This window comes from Eschrichtius robustus, chromosome 3 (assembly GCF_028021215.1).
Source record: "Eschrichtius robustus isolate mEscRob2 chromosome 3, mEscRob2.pri, whole genome shotgun sequence".
Lineage (NCBI taxonomy): Eukaryota > Metazoa > Chordata > Mammalia > Artiodactyla > Eschrichtiidae > Eschrichtius > Eschrichtius robustus.
In genome coordinates this window covers 33,566,075-33,585,811 of record NC_090826.1, presented here as the reverse complement: position 1 = coordinate 33,585,811, position 19,737 = coordinate 33,566,075, and the positions used below count along the sequence as shown (strand labels likewise).

Below are 19,737 nucleotides of genomic sequence, written 5' to 3'. Positions count from 1 at the left end.
GTGTCTTTGTAATCAGTCAACAGGTAATCAGTGTGCCTCCGAAGGGCAGGTCACTCCCCTTGTCTTGGTCTTTGCTCCTCGTTTTTATCTATGAGGAAACTTGGACAAGATGCTCCCTGAGTTCTCGTGACTCCAGCAATCCCTAGAGAACAGGCTGTCTGCCACATGCCCACTGGGGCCCCAGCATGGCGTAGCCCCTGGGGAGACGGTGTGAGATCCGTTCTCTGCCCTCAAAGGGCTTTGTGCTCTGGTGCAGCCAGACAGCAGTGTGGAGGAAGCAGCCACAGGAAGCCCGAGCAGGAAGGACAATATTAGGGTCAACAGCTCCATGGAGCCTCAGGGGCAGGGGTGAGGAGAGATGCAGGCTAGCCGGGGCTAGCCTGCAGGGCACCTCTGGCGCCGTCCAGGGGCCAGTACTCCAGTCCAGGACCTCACTTCCCTGTTTATAAAGGGCCCCCGGAGGAGAAGGTGTGGGGCAGCAGCAGTGCAGTGTAACCTGATAATGACTAACACATCGCTGTGTGCCCCACCAGCTGCTCCACTTGAATTAGAACGATCTCATTTAATCTTCACAACAGACCCACTTTATAGATGAGGAAACTTAAGTTCTGATCGTATAGCCAGGAACTGCCGAAGTAGGCACTTAAAGCCCAGGAATCTGACTCCAAGGCCAGGGCCGAGGTTCCAGCCAGTGCAGCTATTTTTTGTGATGCTTTAGATGGGTCATTTCGCTCCTTTGGGCCCGTCTGGCTATGAGGGGGTTAGACGAGGAGACCTCTAAGGCTCCTACCAGCCCTCACCAGCGACTAGTCCCAACACGGTGTTTTCCACTTGGCCACAGTGAGGTTCTAATCATGGGCCCCGTGAAGCAGTCAGGGTCGGGGCTGCCGAACTAGAAGAAGCCCATTTTCCACAGACTCCTGGACCTGTATCCCGTAGGCTGTGCTGTTCATGCAGGGTACTCCCAAAGAGGGCCTTATTGGACCCTGGCAACAAGCTTCTGGATGTGGAGGTAACACCAGCACATGCAGGCAGGCCAGATGTGCTGCCAGGCTGGGCTTGTGGAGCAAAACGGCTCCCACCCCCACCGTCCCTCGTCAGCAGGCACGTTCAGCTTTCCAGGGAACACTCGTTAAGGGCTTCTTGGTGCTAGGTTGTTTGTGTACGTTAGCTCGCTCAAACCTCGCTTACAGCTCTCAGAGGTAACCACCGTGTCCCCCCATTTTAAAGATGAGGAAACTAAAGCTCAGAGAGGTGAAGTTCTAATACTTGCCCCAAGCTCCATAGCTGATGAGGGGTGCGAGACAGCACACTGCCTGCCACACCCACCAGGCAGCCTTTGTCTTGGGTCCTGCTAACCGTGCAGACTCGACTCCCACAGGCTACACTGGGGGTGGCGCTCATGTTGCAGACAGACCGGACACCCTGCCAGCATAAAGCAGGCCTTTCCGGTGGAGCAGTCCTTGCAGAGCCCACAGTCACCCACGACCATTCTTTGTTGCCCAGGTGACAGCTCAGGTGCAAGGGGATAAGACATATTAGGGAGAAGTGGGGTTCACCTTGGCTTAGAAGCATCGTGCCCCAGGGCAGCCAGTAACTCCCTAGTGCCATAGGCACAGCTTCCAGGTCCCCGTCAGGGGCGTGCCTACTGGGTCCCTGCGCTCAGGAAGCCCTGCAGGAAGGGCTATTTACAGTCTATGCACAGCACTCCTAGACCAGGTGATTTACAATTAGGGGTCAGTTTTATCATAAGCACTGTTGCCTTGAAATGGTTGACATTCCGTTTTTATCTGGTTTCCAAGGGAACAGAACTAGAAGGGTAACCAGATGTCAAATTCTGCAGAAGGGGAAAGGATTTGTTACCATTTCACTCATGCTGCCCTAACCTCTGGGGTCAGAATTGAACGTCATTTAAGAGGACAAAAACAAAAACAAAAACCCAAAACCTCGACTTTTGAAACTGTTTCACAAAGCGAAGCCTTCTAATAGTGACCTAGAGTCATGCAAAGAAGCTGAAATGGTGTCCGGCGGGTGAGACCACACCACTGACCCCGACAGGGCAGCCACCCATGAAGCGGGGAGGCGTGTGGGGAAGTGGGACTGGGGACAGAGGCCTCCGGCAGCAGCTTCCTGGGCCCACCCTCATCGCCACGACAAGGAGAGACTGACTCCGGTGCTCAGGAACATCAAGAAGGAAAAACCCAGGCACTTCAGGAGAGAAGAGAAGATCGCAGGCTCCGCTCAGGGCTGAATCCTTGGGGAACCTCTCTGCCCCGTCCCCACCTGCCAGCTGCGTGGCCCGTGGCCCTGGGCTCCGCTCTGTCTCTGTTGCCCAGGCTGTTAGTCCTGAGCGGAAGTGTCCACAGTACCCTCTTCGGCATCTTTGTGGAACAACCTGAGACCCTTCTCTGGGCTGTGGCACTGGCGGGCCAAGTGGACACAGTTTCTGCCCTCGTGCCCGATGCCACGACCCCTCCTCAGAAGAGCCACAGGTGACTTGCCCCTTGTCTTACAAATAAAGTTGAAAGCACGGGAAACCGTCTTGCCTAGGAGACTCCAGACACTCCCTCCTGCCCCTGTCGTCCCTCAGCTATTTTGCAGCCTCCTTACCTTAATGCCCCAAGTCACTCCATCCCATCAGGGAAGTTCCCCAGCTGGAAACCTCCAGACCAAGCGTGAGAACTGTGTGTGCTTGTCCTCCAGCACCAAAGCCACCGAGGATGCTGCCAGGGGCCAGCGGCCAACAGGTCCCAGGGTACAGACACCGGGCCCGAGATATCTGTGGGCAGCTGGGCTGGTCCTGTCAAAGGATGGGCAGGAATCAACAGGCAGCCGCTGGTAGGCAAGGGGAGGAGTCAAGACTGAGGCTGGAGCGTCCCGGAGCCCGATGGCGAAGGCTGCGTCCACACCACTCTTCCCCTGAGTTCCAGAGTCTGTTCTCCTGACAGCCTGTCCTCTCCCACGTTAACGGCTGAGCTCAGCCCTCGCCCCTGCCCCGTCCCCTGCCCCTCAGCTGGGGTCCCTGGGCGGTTCGCGCAGACACCCAGGCTTGCTACGGTGTGGAGGATCGCAGCCACAGGCGCCACCAAGTGGACACTCTCCAGATAACGTGAGACGAGCCCTATCCACAGCCTCCCTCTGCCCCTCATCTTTGGGCCCACCTTGCATTCTGTTTTGGTTTTTTTTTTTTCCTCATTCTTTTATTTTATATATTTTTTTACATCTTTATTGGAGTATAATTGCTTTACGATGGTGTGTTAGTTTCTGCTGTATAACAAAGTGAATCAGCTATACGTATACCTATATCCCCATATCTCCTCCCTCTTGCATCTCCCTCCCACCCTCCCTATCCCACCCCTCTAGGTGGACACAGAGCACTGAGCTGATCTCCCTGTGCTGTGCAGCAGCTTCCCACCCACCCTTCATTCTTTAAATTCAAGAGGTTTTCTTCCTCCAGTGCCAAGTAGGGGTTGTCAGTAAGGTCACAGACATCCAGGGAGAGGACTAAAAGGGGCTGCTGTTCCACAACGCTGAACTCGTGTCCGCCATCACCCAGCTGTCAGCCTGAGATGCTGTAGATAACCCAGTTTACACCGCGGTGCGTTTCAGTACGTAAAATATCATTCTGTAAATGCTTACGATGAAAGACAATTTTTACCCCCGCCAAAAAATAAGTGGAACTGATGTTCAGCTCACGTAGGCTGTTAACAGAGCCCAGGGAAATATGTAATACAATCGTTTAAAGAGATTTCCAGTAAGAATGGGGAAAGATTTGGCACTCAAATCAGTTTGGGAAATTTCATGCCAAACAGCTGCCTGATAGCGAGGCCCCTAGAGAAGTACGTTATGTTCACGTGTTTGTTATGTTCTCTGGTACAACCACGTGTATGCTCATCTGTCAGGGCGCCTCTCCCGGCCAGCTGTCTGTCTCTGCATAACTCATCATGACTCGAGTTAACCGTCCAAAACAGCCACAGCCCCACTTGTTACTGTGAGAGCAGCTCGTGATGGCGGAGTCCAGAGAGGCCTGAAGAAGAGGGGGAAGCCTGGAGAGCTTAGAGCCGTTATTCCGTAACTCTCGGCTGTGGATGCAGAGGCGGGTCAGCCCTGGCTGCTGGGTCCCTCCCCCGAGCCTCACACTGCCACCACCTGGGGCCTCGGGCCTCCTCCTTTCCCCCACGCCACAGTCTCCTTTCTCAAGTTCCCCACCCAAGCTTCTGCCTCGGTCTCTCGGGGAAACAAATTCATCAGCCGCTTCAGAACGGCTGCTCAGAGAAAGAGGCAGCCTTCTCTCCACGCTGTCAAGCAGCTTCCCCGGTCTGCAGCATCCGCTTCCGGCCACACCCTCCGCCCCCTCACCCCATCGAGACTTCCAGAAGCAGTGTGGGAAAGCGCTACCTACACCTGCATCATGAAAAGCACTTTCAAAGCCCCCACCCACCCAAGAACAGATTTCTGCATTAACAAAGGCTGTGCATCACCCGAGTCCTGGTCCCCGGTCAAACAGCAGGTGACAACCCTGTCCTTCAAAAGAGACGGCAGGGCTTGACCTATTTCTCAGGGCTCTTCTGGACAGCAACCTCCATCTCTGGCAAAGAGAAGAGCCTGGTGTCAGGGGAGCCGTGGAACCAGCTGCGTTCTGATCCATTCTGGGAGCAGCTGGGCCCTGTCCATGCTCAGGGGAGCCTGGGATTGGTGACCGAGGTGGGAGGTGGGGACCTGTGTGGGCACGAGGGCCCGGAGAGACCTGACAGAGGGAGGAAGTATGTCTTCAGTCCCTGGATTCTAGGAGCTGCCCCGAAGAAGCCCCCCCACGAAGCTGCATGAGATACCCGTTTACACTGGGGTGGGGAGTCAGGGAGGACTTTTCCTGATTCACTTGCCAAGCCTAGAAGCATTGTTGACTCTCCTGAGATCACAGAGGTGGCTGCACAGGCCCCACCCCCTTCCTACAGCCCTGGTTCCCCCTCCCTGAGCCAAGCCCCCAAGCACCCCGGGGAGCTGCTGGGCAGGGGGCAGAGGTCTGTGGGAGCGGAGGGCTGGCACCTCCCACTCTCCCCCAGGAACCATCAGGACATGAGGGACACAGGCCTCCCTATCCCTCCTATTCCCGTTTGCCCTGAACGTCCCCACTCCAGCAGTGGTGGCGCCCAGGCCCTGATTGCCTCAAGGATCCGATCTGAAAAGATGCAGGCCAGCGGTACCTGCCACGCAGACCGGAGGCTGGGTGTATGGGGGCGAGTGGAGGGGCTGGTGTGTGCACATGTGTGCTCAGCTCAGGAGTGAGGACCCCTGGCCTAGCGGGAGGTGGTGGGCGACATACACAAGGGCCCAGCTCTGACCCTCGATCCACCCCTCCTCACTTCTGCTCTCTGGACCCAAACCAGAGGATCTGGTCTAGATGAGCCTCCTCAAACTGTATGTATATATGCAAAGGCCATTGTTCTGGGGCGGGGTGGGGGGCGTAGCTTTCATCAGTGTGCCCAAAGCAGAAGAACCTCGCTCTAAAACCCTCTGACCCAGCCTGACCCCTTCAGAAACTCTGCTGGGTTCACCCCGGCTTCAGAGCAGGCAAGGAGAAGCCCAGGGGGGCCGCAACCAGTCCTCAGAGCCCTGGGTTAAGGCTGCTTCTCCAAAGGCCCCTTGAAAAGGTTTCTCTGGTGCCTGGAGGCTGGGCAGGAAACCCTGAAGGCATCTAGGAGGCCCCAGCCTGTGGATTGGTGAGGGAAGACAGGCCCACTGGGGCCAATGAAAGGATGGGGGGGTGGGTGTGCCTCAGAGACCTGAGTTCTGGTCCCCTCTGCCCCTCTTTGAGCACATGCCCTCAGTCTTCCCTCCTGTGGGATGGAGCGGCAGGCCTACATGCTCTGTTCTCTGGCTCAGCCCTGTCTGACTCTCCTCTCTCCTGTCCGAGGCTTTGGGCGGGTGGCAGCCCTTTCCTGCCGGCCCTCTGCCCACCCTCGCTCTCTGGCTCCACCCAGCCCCCGCCAATCTGTGAACCTCCCGGGAGCCTTGGCCCCTCCGAGTCCCCTGGGAGGCCCTGGGCTGACCCGAGAGCCCAGGGCCCCGGGAGGAGTGGCCAGCGGTGAGGAATCCCAGAAGCCCCTCCGAGGGAGACCCCTCCAGAGACCTCCAGGAAGAGATCACCGCGACACAGGTGCAGGAGCCTCTCATGGAGCCCCCAGGCAAGCGGCCCCTGCAGGAGCTCCCCGCAGAAGAGTCCGTGTCTGAGGACTCAAGTACCGAGGCGGCTCCCAGCAGGCGTGTTCTCTACGTGGGCCACCTGAACCCCCAGTTCTCAGTGCCCGTGCTGGCCTGCCTGCTGCGAGACGCCCTGGAGCGGCTGGAGCTGCCGGTGGCACGGGAGCACATCCAGGTGGTAAGGCAGCCACGCAGGGCCTACGCGCTGGTGCAGGTGGCCGCCCACGAGGACACCCTGGCCTCCCTGCCCTGGCGCCTACACACGGCCTTGGAGGAGCACCAGATCATCAAGGAGCTGGTGGCCCCCGGGAAGGAGCTGGTGCTGGGTGAGGGCCGGGAGCCCTCAAACCGCAGAGAGGTAAGTGAGGCTTTCCCCGAGCCGGGCGGCCCTCCAGCCGCCGAGCCTCACTCGCGGGAGGCCTGGGTGCGGATGGCCTGTGCTGCATGGGGGTGAGGGGTGTCTTTGCGAAACTGGGGACAAATCTGCAAACTTGGGGGCTGCTACTCAAATGACTATGGTCCCAGAGGGACACTGGAGGGACACTGACTCTTAAGAGTTTGCCTCCAGCCTGGAAGCACATGAAGGAAGACCCGAGTATCGGACCCTTCCCGGGCCCGTCTGCATCCGGCCTCTGGGCCGGGTCAGCCCAGGCACGAGGATACGCAAGGGTCCTGGCTTTCTCCTTGGCCGACCTCATCCGTTCAGTTGCAAAAACCAACACCGGCTCTGTCGGGCAGTACAGCAGAGAGTAGAGGCTCCACCCTGCCCTCAGGGAGCCCAGCATCGATGAGCCTTCCGGATGAAGACTCCATGCCATTTAAACTGTTGCAGAGCTAAACAGCTCAACGGGCTTACATTTCAAGACCTGTGGCCTGATGGCATGTTTGTATGATGGTGGTTTTCTCAAGTCTCCGCTAAGTCTGTCTCCGCTGGGAGCTGCAGGGCTGGTAGGGATGTGCCTCTCATCGCTACACCCCAGCCCACACTGAGCTCCCAGCCCTGGAAGCCACCTCTGGAGGCTGGAGGGCAGCAGGGAGCTTGGGAAGGGTTTTAAGGGAGGAATGACAGTGTGACTTGCATCTGGGGTCAGCAAAGAGGATGGATAGGACGGGGAGAGCCTGGAGGCCGGGAGTCCGATGGTGAGGCCCAGAGCAGGGAAGCGGCCCTGAGCAGGCTGCTCCCAGAGCCCTTGAACGGAGCAGAAACCGTGAAAGGGACTCAGGAAGGCCGGAGGAAAGTAGAAGTTCAGGAGGACTGGTTCAGCAAGGCTTTCAGGGAGATCAGGAAGAGGGTGGCATCTCTGGGAGCCCCTCTCAATTCAGAGACATGCAGCTCTGTCACAGGGGACCTCGGGGGGCCGAGGTGTCTCCTGGGATGATCCAACTCTGCGCCTCAGAGGTTGACCCGCAACCCAGGTGGGAAGAGAATGGCTGCAGGTGTCCCAGGTCCCACCCGGGAAGGAGAGCTCCTCCTACCCATGTGCATCCCACAGTTCACCTGGGAAGAGGGCAGCCTCAGGGGAGGAGCACTGGCTGGTTCCAGCCCTTGACCCAGCAGGGTTTCCCGCACTGGCCTTGGGATGGTGGGCAGAATTAGCCCCCTCTGCCTGGGAGGAACATCAGGATGCCCGTGTGGGCTGGGCCCTGGGTGGATGGGGTGGGTGGAGGGGGGGATTCTGGCCGCCTGTCCCTCCTTTGCCCGCCAAGGTCAGGGCTCCTGGCTCTTGCCTGGGCCCATATGCCCTGCTCTTATCCCCCAACCCAGCAGGAGGAGGACAGCGGCCCGAGCCCCAGCCCCAGCCCTGGCCCCATCCTGGGCTCCAGCCTCCCGCCGGCCTGGCTCGCCGGACCCCTTCCTACCCAGGCCCCCACCCCACGGCGGGACTCCCCGGGCCGGCCCAGTGGCACGCGCTCAGACAGCGCCATCGTGCACCAGGAGATCCTGGGCCAGGAGCGCCTCTTCCAGGGCGCCTTCCTGGGCAGCGAGACACGCAACGTGGAGTTCAAGAGGGGCGGCGGCGAGTACCTGAGCCAGGCCTTCAAGCACCACCTGCGTCGCTATGTGTGCGCCTTCCTCAACAGCGAGGGCGGCAGCCTGCTGGTGGGCGTGGAGGACAGTGGCCTGGTGCAGGGCATCCGCTGCAGCCACCGCGACGAGGACCGCGTGCGCCTGCTGGTGGACTCCATCCTGCAGGGCTTCAAGCCCCAGGTCTTCCCCGACGCCTACAAGCTCACCTTCATCCCCGTGGTCAGCACCTCTGCCACCGGCACCCCCCTCAAGGTGAGCCCTGCCCCCAGCGCCCCCAGGCTGCCCCGGAGCCAGCGAGGCGGGACTGGGGCTGCACACCGGCCGGAGCAGCGCCCACAGAGCTGCCGCTGCCCTTCCCCAGGTGATCCGCCTGAGCGTGCACGCCCCCAAGGCCCAGGCCCAGCCGCAGCTCTACGAGACGGACCAGGGGGAGGTGTTCCTGCGGCGGGACGGGAGCATCCAGGGCCCCCTGTCCGTACGCGCCATCCAGGAGTGGGGCAGGCAGGTAAGTGGCCCAGGCCGGGCAGGCAGGGTCGGGGCCGCGCTGGCCCTGGGCCCCCCGGCCACCCACTGGGTAGGCTCGCGGCCGTCGGGTTTCCTCTGGTGCTCCCCAGGGGCTGGACTGCAACAACCCCGCTACCTCCGGTATCCCTCTGCGGTGTAGCTGGGGCCGCCGGGAGAGTGGAATGTTGAAGTTCCAAGACAAACCAGAGGGCTGCGTTTGGGCGGAGGCCCTTAAGATGGGGAGGCAGTGAGTGCTGGACACAGCACTTGGACACAGTCCCAAGGAAAAGCCTTTTCAAGAGAGAAACATAGGTGACAGAAAAACAGAAGAGGGCAAGGGGCTGACAGAGAGGGAGAAGGACACGGCGGGGGGCTGCCAGCCTGAGCCTGCCCCGGTACTTGTGCAGGCTACGGAGGACGGGTTACCCCAGGGTCTGGGATGCTGGCAGGACTCTCCCCGACACCCCAGGGCTGATTTGGTCAGGAGACCTGGCTCCTCCACCTGCCAGGGCCAGTACGGTGCCCAGAGACCTTGAGCAGGCCCCCCAGGCTCTCTGGGCCTTCCCCTCCTCCATCAGTTCAGCCCCGGTTCTGAGATGATGTCAGCTTAGGCACGCTTCTCCGATGTCCCTTCAGAAGTGGACAGCCGAGCTGAGCAAGCTGGAGGAGAGGCTGCGGGTGCTGACGGCCGAGAAGGAGCAGCTCCAGCAGCAGCTGCGGCGGTACAAGCCCATCTCCTGCACCTGCTGCGTCCTGTGAGGGCCCCAGCGCTCTACCTGGAACACGCAGGGCCGTCCTACTGACCCTACGTCCCCCCAGTAAGGCCAGTCTGGGCTGCTCAGAGGAGGATGGGAGTGCTGCACTTGCTGGCTCCCTCTACAACAGTGTGCTCCCAGGGGCTGGTCCCCACGGGGTGCTAGTCCTGAGCAGACCCCGATCTGTGTAGCTGAGAAATTGCGCTTAGCACGATCCCCAAGGGAACTTACTTTTAGAAAGAACGTGTAAAAATTTGGCCAGAGCTCTCCTTGGGCTGAGCTGTAAGGGACCATCCCTCTGGGTCTCTGACTCCCGTTGGCTAGGCAGGGCCAGAAAGGGACTTGTCATCTTGGGAAAGCCCCTCTGCAGATGGCAAAGTACATTGGTAACTGCGGTTACAGGGACCCTGCAGACCCACCCCTGGCTTGCTGGGATTTGGGACTGTCAAAGCTCTGTAATAAATTACATGCCCCCGGGCAAGGATGGTTCTTTCTAGAACACTTGGCTGGTTGGATGCAGCTGGGTAGAGTCCCATGCCCAGCCCATTTCTGTCCAGGGGGCCCTGAGTTCCTCCCCCGCCACAAAGCTGTGGGGTAAGGAGCCTGGATGGTTGGGTTCCTGAAGACGGGTACCTTAGGGCAAATCATAATACCTCTGCTTCAGTTTCTTCATCTACAGGACAATAGGGGACAGCTGGCACCCTGCTTCTCTCCAGCACACACCAACACCTGCACAGGAAGGGTCTGACTTCCATTCCATGCACCCTCCAGCCACTGGAGAGGATTCCTGCTCTGGCCATTTCCCGTCATCTCCACCAGTGGAGCCAGAGGCTCTATAAAGCCAACATCTGCACCCGGGCAAGAATGGCTCTTTCTAGAACATGCCTGGGCTCAAAGACCTCCAAGAGCTCCCCATCTCATCAAGAGCAAAGCCCAAACAATAGTCTACACAATCCCCCCTGACCTGGCTCACCTGACCTCAAGGCCTCCTGCCTCTTGCTACTGCATTCCAGCTACACTGACCAACTTGTTTCATGAGCACACCGGCCTCAGGGCCTTTGCACTGGCTGCTTCTGCCTGGAATGCTCCACCCTCAAGTGGAGAGGAAAGGAACTTCCCTACCCATTCTATTGCAAATTACACCCCCCTCCCCCCAGCACTTCCATTCCCCGCTTCCCTGCTTCCATCTTTTTTTCTCCAGAGCACCTGTCAATCCCACTCTGTAGCTTTTATTTGTTGTTTCCTCCTCACTAGAATACATGCTCATGGGGACGGGGATTTTGGTCTGTTTTGTCCACTGCTTTAAGTTTAGAAACTAAAACATAGCTGGCATGTGGTAGATGCCCAGTAAATATTTGCTGATGAAAGAATCAAGGATACTCCTAAATTTGGGGCCTGAGGCACTAGAAAACCATGAAACTTTGTCAAAGAGGATATTTCACAGGACCGGGGGTCCATGGAACACACTTCAGTGATCCCCTCTCCCTCCCCCAGCCTAGGGGTCCTTGGCCACATCCACGGAGTAGACAACAGAGGACCCCTTGTGGGCCAATCACAACTGCTCTGAAACTTGGTTTTCCCATTCACCAAACACACTGGTTATAGGGACCTAAGGTGGTAACGGATGCCCATCTCATGATGGATTACCAACCCACTGAACTGCTCGGGGTCACTGACCTTAGGGCCTGAGCCAGCTTCTCAGAGGCCACTTAAGAACTGCACAGAGGGGCTTCCCTGGTGGCGCAGTGGTTAAGAATCCACCTGCCAATGAAGGAGACATGGGTTCGAGCCCTGGTCCTGGAAGATCCCACATGCCACAGAGGAACTAAGGCCATGCGCCACAACTACTAAGCCTGTGCTCTAGAGCCCGCAAGCCACAACTACTGAGCCCATGTGGCACAACTACTTAAGCCTGCGCGCCTAGAGTCCGTGCTCCACAACAAGAGAAGCCACAACAATGAGAAGCCCGCATATCGCGACGAAGAGTAGCCCCCGCTCGCCGCAACTAGAGAAAACCCACGCACAGCAACGAAGACCCAACACAGACATAAATAAAATAAATTAATTAATTAAATTAAAAAAAAAAAAAGAACTGCACGGAGGATGTGCAGCTCGCGAGGTCAGAGGGGACCCGCTGCTGAGCGCCCCCCCTCGGGCCAGGCGCACGGACGCCCAGGCACAGCGGCCCTCGGAGGTGCTCTACGAAGGCAGAACCTGTCCAGATCACCAGGGCTGAAGAGAAGGGTGGGGGGACTTGGCCAGCCTTCCTCCCCAAAGAGAAGCCTCCGGGCACTGGGCAGCCAACACCGGGCGTGAAGGCCACCCTCTGTGCAGTCTCGGCTTCAGCCCTCCGCCCCGCTACTGCCCTGTCTCCACAGCCAGGGAGGTAGGCTGGTGGGGCTTTGCAGCACCTGGAGAGCCATCCTGGGGGGCGGAGGGAGGTCCCTTTTCTAGAAATGTTATGCAAGCAGCCAGCACTTCACAACCGGTCAGTGGAGGCCCTCTCCAAGCAGGGGCGGGCACAGCCGACCCTGCGAGGCTTTGAAAACTGCCCACTGTTGTAGGGAGCTGCTGTCACCAACAGGCGTAAGAGCCCTCAGTTTGGGGAATGGCTTTTATAAAGACGACTGAAGACTGTCTGATGGGACCACCAGATGGGAGAAGGGGTTAGAATTCACCCAGTCAGCCACATTCCAAGCACCCAAGCAAGTACGAAGGCCTCTGTAAGTGAAGACACTGTAACTCAGCCCGTGAGAAACACTGACAGAGGCAGCTGGGTTGCCCTGGGTCAGGAAGCGGTGTTCCCACACGGGCTTCGGGGTCTCAGCCATGATGGTGGCCTTGGACCAGTGCATGTTGGGACAAGAGGGAGCCCGCTTCCTTTCTGGGTCTCTCTGATGGAGGGGCTGCGCCAAATGGTGAGAAACATTTTTCTCCCAACCCCCCCTTTCTCAAATGAAAACAAGCAAAGCCTGCTGACCGTTGACAAACAGCCCAGCCTGAGCCCTGAGCCTCGGCCTCAGACACACTCTGCAGAGAAGCTGGCTCACGGGCAGGTATGCTCCGCAGCCAGAGGGCGGGTGGTCCCGATGTTGCCAACGTGCCACGAGGAGCGTGGATTCAGTATCTCGAATTTCACTTTGGAGGAGAAACCAGTGAGGCCGACGACCTGCACGCAGAAGGCCTGGGTGCAGGAGGGCTGGCGGGGGAGCGGAGGGGGGAGATGAGGCAGACCTGCTGCCCCCGGTCCACGCCCGGCAGAGGGACGGGCCTGCTTCATAAATACTACATCTGTTCCGCCCTTTCTCAAGGTCGAGCAGCACACTTGCACCGTGCTTCTTTGTGTCTCTACAGGCTGAGAACCTAAATTTGAAGCCTCTTTGGAAAATTCTGGTTCCTATTAAAAAGCAAGGCTCCTCTCTTAGCTTTTAAACAATCAGATCACCCACCTCAGGCTGCTGCTCCCCAGGACAGGCCGGCACTGACGGCTCAGGGGACGCACACAGGCCGGCCCCGCACTCAGACGGCGCCCATCCGGCTGCGACACAAGCATTACAAACAAAGTGTGTCTCTTGCTCTGCGTTGTTTATTTCTTAAGTTAGAGTATACACCGAGTCCAGCCAGGATATAATGGGCACGCAGCTCTGCCTGTCGTTACACCACATTAAGAAAATAGCTTTTCATATTGCATTTCAACCGTAGTAACACCATTCTGGAAGGAAAAAGTCCCCTTGAGCAAAGCTGTAAAGTCCCCTCGAGCAAAACCCCATATGAGCGGGGTTTAGAGGCAGTTTCCCCAAAAGATTCTTTGTTAAGTGACCCCTTGATGCAAGGAGTGATTCCCAAGAAGAGAAGCGTGGCTTCTCAAGAGGATGCGGGTTCTAAACTCAGACTTCAGAGAGACAGAGCTCTTGCCGTTCTGTGTGACGCCAAACTGACTGTCCTTTTGGACAACGAGTCCTCCAGCATAGGGCAGAGCCGACTCTGTTTCTGGTTTCACTGCTCTTGGTCAAGCAGGGTTCCGGCACTGGGTTGTGGGCACCAGCTGGACTCACCCCTCACTGCCCACACAGGCCGCACGGCCCACCTTTTACAATGGCCTCGGCATCGGGGGAAGGAACAGCTACACGCTCGAAGCCACAGTGACGCAAGGTGGCTGGAGAAGCGCGGTGACCGATGGGCTCCCCTGGCGCCCGGCCATCACCCGCTCCGCCCGGATGTCCTGCTTCTCGCCCGAGGCTGGAGGACCGCAAAGGAGAGTGTGGGACACCAGTCCGCACACGGTGCGGGAACCGGTACACATGGCGGGACATGCAAGTCACAAATACCTTCCCTCAAAATAAGATAATCTTAATAAAAACATAATTTAAAGGAAGTGTCAAAAGCTGAATGTAAAATCAAAGCTGTAAACTCTTGAAGTCCAAAGCCTCTCTTCAAGAATCATCCCTGTTTAAAAAAAAAAAAAAAATTGAGCAATTACATGATGTATGTTAGAGAAGTTAGGATTTGTAGTCAGCTGCAATGGTAAACTATGCCTGCTTTTTATCGAGGACCAGTCGTAGTAGGAGCCTAACATGATGAGAAGCTAAATTTCTGATCCCTATGGAATTATACATTTTCAAGAGCTTACATGGACTCCACCTCTGCCCCAATACAAGCGTTCTTTTCCACAGCACCAGGCTCTTAACAGTGCCACTGACAGGGAATACATGCTCCAGGGGAGGCAGTTAGAAATTCCGTATCATTGACCAAATAGCTACCCCTTTACTGTTACAAAGTTTCCTTTCTCTCCACGGCAGTTACTTAGACTATCAAACTGCCTACAGCAAACTATCTGGTGAAGATTAATGAGTACATCAGTGCTAAATGCTGACCTGGCAGAGTAGGCAACCAATGCCCTCCTCCTGATTTAGACCTACTTCTCACATCACCCACCCGACTAAGCTTTTCACAGGCCAGGCAGCTAATGAGCCAAGGCCGAGGGGCACGGCCATGGGACCGTGAGACCAGACCTGCGAGTGAAGAGGCCCCCTGGTGGAGAAGGCAAGGTGTGCAGGATTCGGGGAGGTCACCTGCCCGTGCCTGAGGCGGGAGCTCATCTTACCCCCACATCCCTGGTTCTCCCTTGAACCCCACAAAGTTCCGGCTGATGCCCCAGCCCCCTTCTGACTGTATATTTCTGCCGACAGTTCGCTCAGTTATCTTAATGGGAATTTATACAATTCTCGGCAGTCGCCCACAGCTGCTGCACTTTATAAACTTACGTGGTCACAAAAGACAAACATTCCAAGTTTGTTCAATAACTGCTCCGATTTTAACAGATTTGAAGAATAAGCAGCAATCGACACAAAAGTGTTGTTATGTATTGGTTTTAAAGCACTTCCTGGGGCTTCCTTGGTGGCACAGTGGTTAAGAATCCTCCTGCCAATGCAGGGGGCATGCGTTTGATCCCTGGTCCAGGAAGATCCCACATGCTGCAGAGCAACTAAGCCCGTGCGCCACAACTACTGAGCCTGCATGCCGCAACTACTGAAGCCCACGCGCCTAGAGCCCGTGCTCTGCAACAAGAGAAGCCACCGCAATGAGAAGCCCACGCACCACAATGAAGAGTAGCCTCCGCTCACCGCAACTAGAGAAAGCCCGTGCGCAGCAACAAAGACCCAATGCAGAAAAAAAAAAAACAAAAAATAAAAACATTTTTAAAAATAAAGCACTTCCTGGTGCAAGCTTGAGGGTCTGCAGAAATGACACTATGTTTTCATACCTGTCACCTCCTTCAAGATCTCCAAGTTTACGGCTACATGAAATAACATGGCTCTAAGAATCCAGTTCCCCCAGATTTGGTCAGATTGGCACCTGAATGTAGCAATCGGCAAGGAGACAATTGCCCCGTGCCTGGTGTCCCCCTGCTGGAGTCCCCAAAGCAGAGTGGGTAGATGTACTGTAACTGGGACGGGGCGGGGGGGGGGGGGTGTCTCACCCATTTGATGCCCACGCTGACCTGACCACTTACATCCTCTGGCAGATGAAAATTTTCAACACTAAACTTTCATGATATCCTTACAATTCTAGTGTTATCACCATTGAAAACAAAACAAAACTAAAGCTTAAAAATATCACTTACGTTACCATCAGTCATGATTTATTGATGGAAACTTCAGTTCAGTGATTTCAGAGTCAGGGGAGCTGCTTCCACTTCTGTCACTGTAGGTGTCCCTATAGAATTCAGATGGTTTATTCGTCAGCTCCCACCAAACACTCGCTTTACTTCCCTCATTCTACAGCCACCACTACCACAGGGATGCTTGTCTGCACACAGCAGCAATCAGAGACATTATATATTTAGCAGAAAGCTGCAGAGGGATTTTCTTCTTCTTGTTACAGAAGATACACATTCGCTTTATACTTCAGTCATGATGCCCTAACCACCAAGACACGGTAACCGACTGGTTCCAGATAAAGGTAGCAGTGGGGCATGAAATCCACCCAGGCTGTGGCCAACACCCTGATGAAAAAACACAGTTCCCCATTGACCACAGGGTCCCAGATGTGATCGTGGCGCCAGATGCTGCAGAGGGGGAGACCTGGCCGCCATGCCGGGTGGCTGGGGAAGGCCAGGGGTGGCACAGAAGCAGCCTGAGAAAACCCCGGAGGAGGAGAGGATGCTTGCGTGTCAGCACAAGAAGAAGTGCCCCAGCAAGGCCCCCCGTTCCTGTGGTTTTGCTCATCACTGATGGTGTGATGATGGCCCGCTGGAAGGAATCAGTGACCACTCGAGGGACTAAGGGAGCGTAACCCCACCTGGGCGAGAGCCTGCAGCCTTTCTGGAGGTAATGTGGGAGCCTCCCCACGGAGGCCAGGAGGAGGCCAAAGTACGGTGGGGAAGGCTTGATAGGTCTGGACAGGAACTCAGGGTGATACTGAACTCCAACGAAAAAGGGATGATCTGAAACAGAAATGCAAAAGAACCAGCTTCACTGTGTGTCTGCATAACATGTGAAAGACGGGAAAAAATCTTGTTAAATGCTCCACATTTCTGCAGACCCTGAAATGATTTGAAAACAACTTCTTATTGGGAGCCTGGGTAGAGGCAACCCCAAAGCATGGGAGAACCGATGCTCTCCCACCTGCACGCTGTCACCCTGCGGCCAAAGGCGCCTCCTCTCCAGGTTCCTGCCACCCTTCCCCTCGCCACCCCCCACCCCCCCCACCCCACCCCAGCTCCCTGACTTGCACGGGGTTGAGTCCTGCAGGTCACGTGAGATTAGACTTGAGTACCAAGTCCAAGCTCTCATTCTGGAGAACGAGGACCTGAAGCCAGAGGTCAAATGGCAAGGCCGCAGCGCAAGGGTTAGCCTCCCAGGGCTCCAGAACCTCGCTCACCAAGACCCCTCCCCGCTCCCCAGACAGCGCTGCCGCCTGATTTGGTTCGGTCAAGGACAACAACTTATATTGCTGTGTTTCCCCCACATGCCAAGAAAGCCTGACTAAGTTCCCCACTAAACACAACGGCCCAAGTGATCACCTTCCAACTCCACGATTTCCATTCTCTCTCCTTCAACATCTTGGCCAACAAACTTCAAGCCTTGCTCCTCCAAACACTTTTTCAAGACTGGATTCACCTGTCGAAGCATGAAGAACAATTTTGCTGGGCTCTCAGCTGACTGTGTTTCCAGCGTAACAGAAAGGAGAAAATGTGAAAGATCACAAAGCTCAAATCCTCACCTCAAATCTGTGGCGGTGCCTCTCTTCCAGGTAATCTGCATCTCCGTAGAGTTTCCCTGGCAAAAGAAGCAGGCTGGCTTAAAGGATTCCGATTTCACAAAGGAGCCTATTCACAACCACATCCTGCTTCCCGGGTTGCTTATTATCACCTACACGGCCAGGCCCTTTGAAGGTTATTTCTATGACTCTCCTACCGACCCCACCGCCTGCTCTAGCAGCACAGTTCAGACTAATTCTTGGGCTTTGACTCTTTGCAACCAAGGAAAACTAACAGAAACAGACTTTCACCACCACCTCTCACACGTGACTACAGAGGCACGAAGTGCTCTGGCGGCACCCAAAGCCGCCCGGCACCTGCTGTGCCCGGGAACCCAGCGCAGCACGTGCCAGCAGGTGTCTTCCCTGAGCCAGGTGAGACCCCCAAACCACAGGACGTTAGAGCCAGAGGACTGGACGACCACCTACTCAAGTGATGCAAACTATGGTGCCTCCAAACCCCAGATAGATGCACGGGTGCCCTGCCAACAATGACAATTTTCCCAGTGGGAAGAAAAGAAAATCCAATCGAGTTCTTTTAAATATTTTCCTCCTCAAATTTCCCCTACGTCTTTAGCATATATTAGTACTTCAAATTTCCCCTACGTCTTTAGCATATATTAGTACTTGTAGAATAAAATCTATTTAGGTTGAACCGGATGAAACTGACATTTTTGTGGGACAAAAGTCACCAAGATCAGCAGTTTCATCTGGTTCGACCTAATAGGATAGGAAAGTTAAGACTGCAGTGGACTTCACCTAACCGCCTCATTCTGCTGAGTGGTCCACACCCAAAGTCCCCCAGGTCCCCAGCTGTATTGTCTGTGACCTTTCTAAGAGCCACAGTGCTTTCTTTGGCTATTACAGTGCATCCTAAGGAGTGTCACCAGGAGAGGAAAAAAGAACTTCAAAAGTAAGAACAAAACCAAAAATGCCAGCCTGGCCACAGCACCAAGACGTGCGTCCTGGACATGCCAGCCACAGGCTGGGCCCATGGGAGGCAGCTCTTACTCATGACAGAGTCCGTGGTCTGGAACAGGGTTCTCCTCTTGCCCAGCCTCATGGTTCCGCCCATCTGGCCGGGGTTGTGTTCTGGCATGTCTATGACCTGGAGGCGTTCCAAAAACAAACATGCTCTACCAAACCCTGCTTCGGTTAGGAGACAGACTGCCCGCACTGAGCGAAGTGAGCCTGTGAGGAGGCCCAGCCTTTCCTTAGAAGTGATACTTGCAGAGGAAAATGCCTCCCAATGATCACTCTTAAACCTCTGTTGGGTAAGTGTTTAATCCTCGGCCCGTCCTCCTGAGCCGCAGGACCAGACACAGCTGCCCCCTCCCCTGGCCGTTCCTGCCCCGGCACTTTGGATCCTAAGTGCCTGTTCTAATAAAGACTAACACAGCAGCGTGGATACCAGACCAGACGTGTGCGCACACGTTTCCTCCACTAGACTGACAGCTGCTCAGAGGAAAGGGATACTCATCTGGGGTTGGCTGTGAACCAGGAGGAGTCTGGTGAACATCTGTGGGACGCGGAGGCCGAGGCCCCCCAGCTGTGACAGCCTAGCCCACTGCCCGCTCCCCTGCTCCCCCGAGCACCTTCGGACCTGGGAGACCTTCTCTGTGCTCCCCTACCTCCCCAGGGTCCCACGCTTCAAAACCTCTGCTCTTTTCTTCCTGAGGTCTGAGTATTAGCAAAGTTCAATTTCAGGTCAATAAACACATACTAATGCTGTTCAAGTGCCCCGAGGTCAAGAGTCTTGTCCACCTTGTTTATCACAACATCCTCAGTATCAAGAACAGGCCTGTCACGCTTAGGCTGGGGATTCAAAGATGAATAAAAGGCACTGTCTGTCCCCCACGAGCCACATTCCTCTGATGGGAGACATAACACGAGGAATGCCAGCCTCCGAGGGCTCGGGCCTAAGTCAAACAATGAGTACTAAATTCCAGCAGTTCTTTAAAAAAACACCCATCTCCGAGGGTTGCTGGGGATTAAGTGAATTAATATATACAAAGCAGTGAGCACAGTGCCTGGTAGATAATAAGTGCCTACTTAAGTGTTTCATGTCAGTATTGTTCTAAAGCGCTCCTGGGAGGTAAGAGGGCAGGGGTGGAGAATTACTTCAATCAGGCTGCGGTGGCACCTGTCTGAAAAACTTTCTGTGCCAGACTGGGAAGAGTAGTGAGAAATTACACAATGAAAAATAAAAGTTCTCCCTATCTGGGACGTCTGAAAGTGCGGGACCTCAGGGTTCTTTGGAATGAACCCAGTGGTCTCATTTCCCACCTCCAACCCTCAATCACTTTCATAAACGCCCCTTCCACACCCTTCCAGATGCTCCAGACACTGGACTCACCACAGGATGATTGGTGTTAGGGTCAAACTCCGTAGAATTGGCATCTGAGAAACCAAAATACCTTTGTTATAAAAATAGTTACAACAAAACTGATTTTTTAAAAGTTTCATTCCTAAGCTCTAAATCACAAT

The 19,737-nt window shown here is 55.7% G+C and overlaps 2 protein-coding genes across 4 annotated transcripts in view; one reads left to right on the top strand and one right to left on the bottom strand.

The window, feature by feature from the left end:
* Window positions 1-6,172: 6,172 nt before the first annotated feature.
* Window positions 6,173-9,493, top strand: SLFNL1 (schlafen like 1). The gene is made up of 4 exons (XM_068537903.1): window positions 6,173-6,559; window positions 7,967-8,482; window positions 8,592-8,735; window positions 9,371-9,493. Exons 1-4 carry the CDS (start codon window positions 6,173-6,175, stop codon window positions 9,491-9,493), a joined length of 1,170 nt encoding a protein of 389 aa, XP_068394004.1.
* Window positions 9,494-13,055: 3,562 nt separating this feature from the next.
* Window positions 13,056-19,737, bottom strand: part of CTPS1 (CTP synthase 1) — a 29,970-nt gene continuing 23,288 nt past the window's right edge. For all 3 annotated transcript variants that reach the window (XM_068539635.1, XM_068539636.1, XM_068539634.1), the window contains exons 13-19: window positions 19,607-19,650; window positions 18,262-18,358; window positions 17,215-17,270; window positions 17,015-17,111; window positions 16,291-16,435; window positions 15,614-15,705; window positions 13,056-13,935 (exon numbers count right to left, since the gene is read on the bottom strand). In XM_068539635.1, coding sequence (XP_068395736.1) covers window positions 15,621-15,705; window positions 16,291-16,435; window positions 17,015-17,111; window positions 17,215-17,270; window positions 18,262-18,358; window positions 19,607-19,650 — 524 coding nt within the window. In that variant the 3' untranslated portion in view covers window positions 13,056-13,935; window positions 15,614-15,620. The remainder of the gene's footprint in view (window positions 13,936-15,613; window positions 15,706-16,290; window positions 16,436-17,014; window positions 17,112-17,214; window positions 17,271-18,261; window positions 18,359-19,606; window positions 19,651-19,737) is intronic.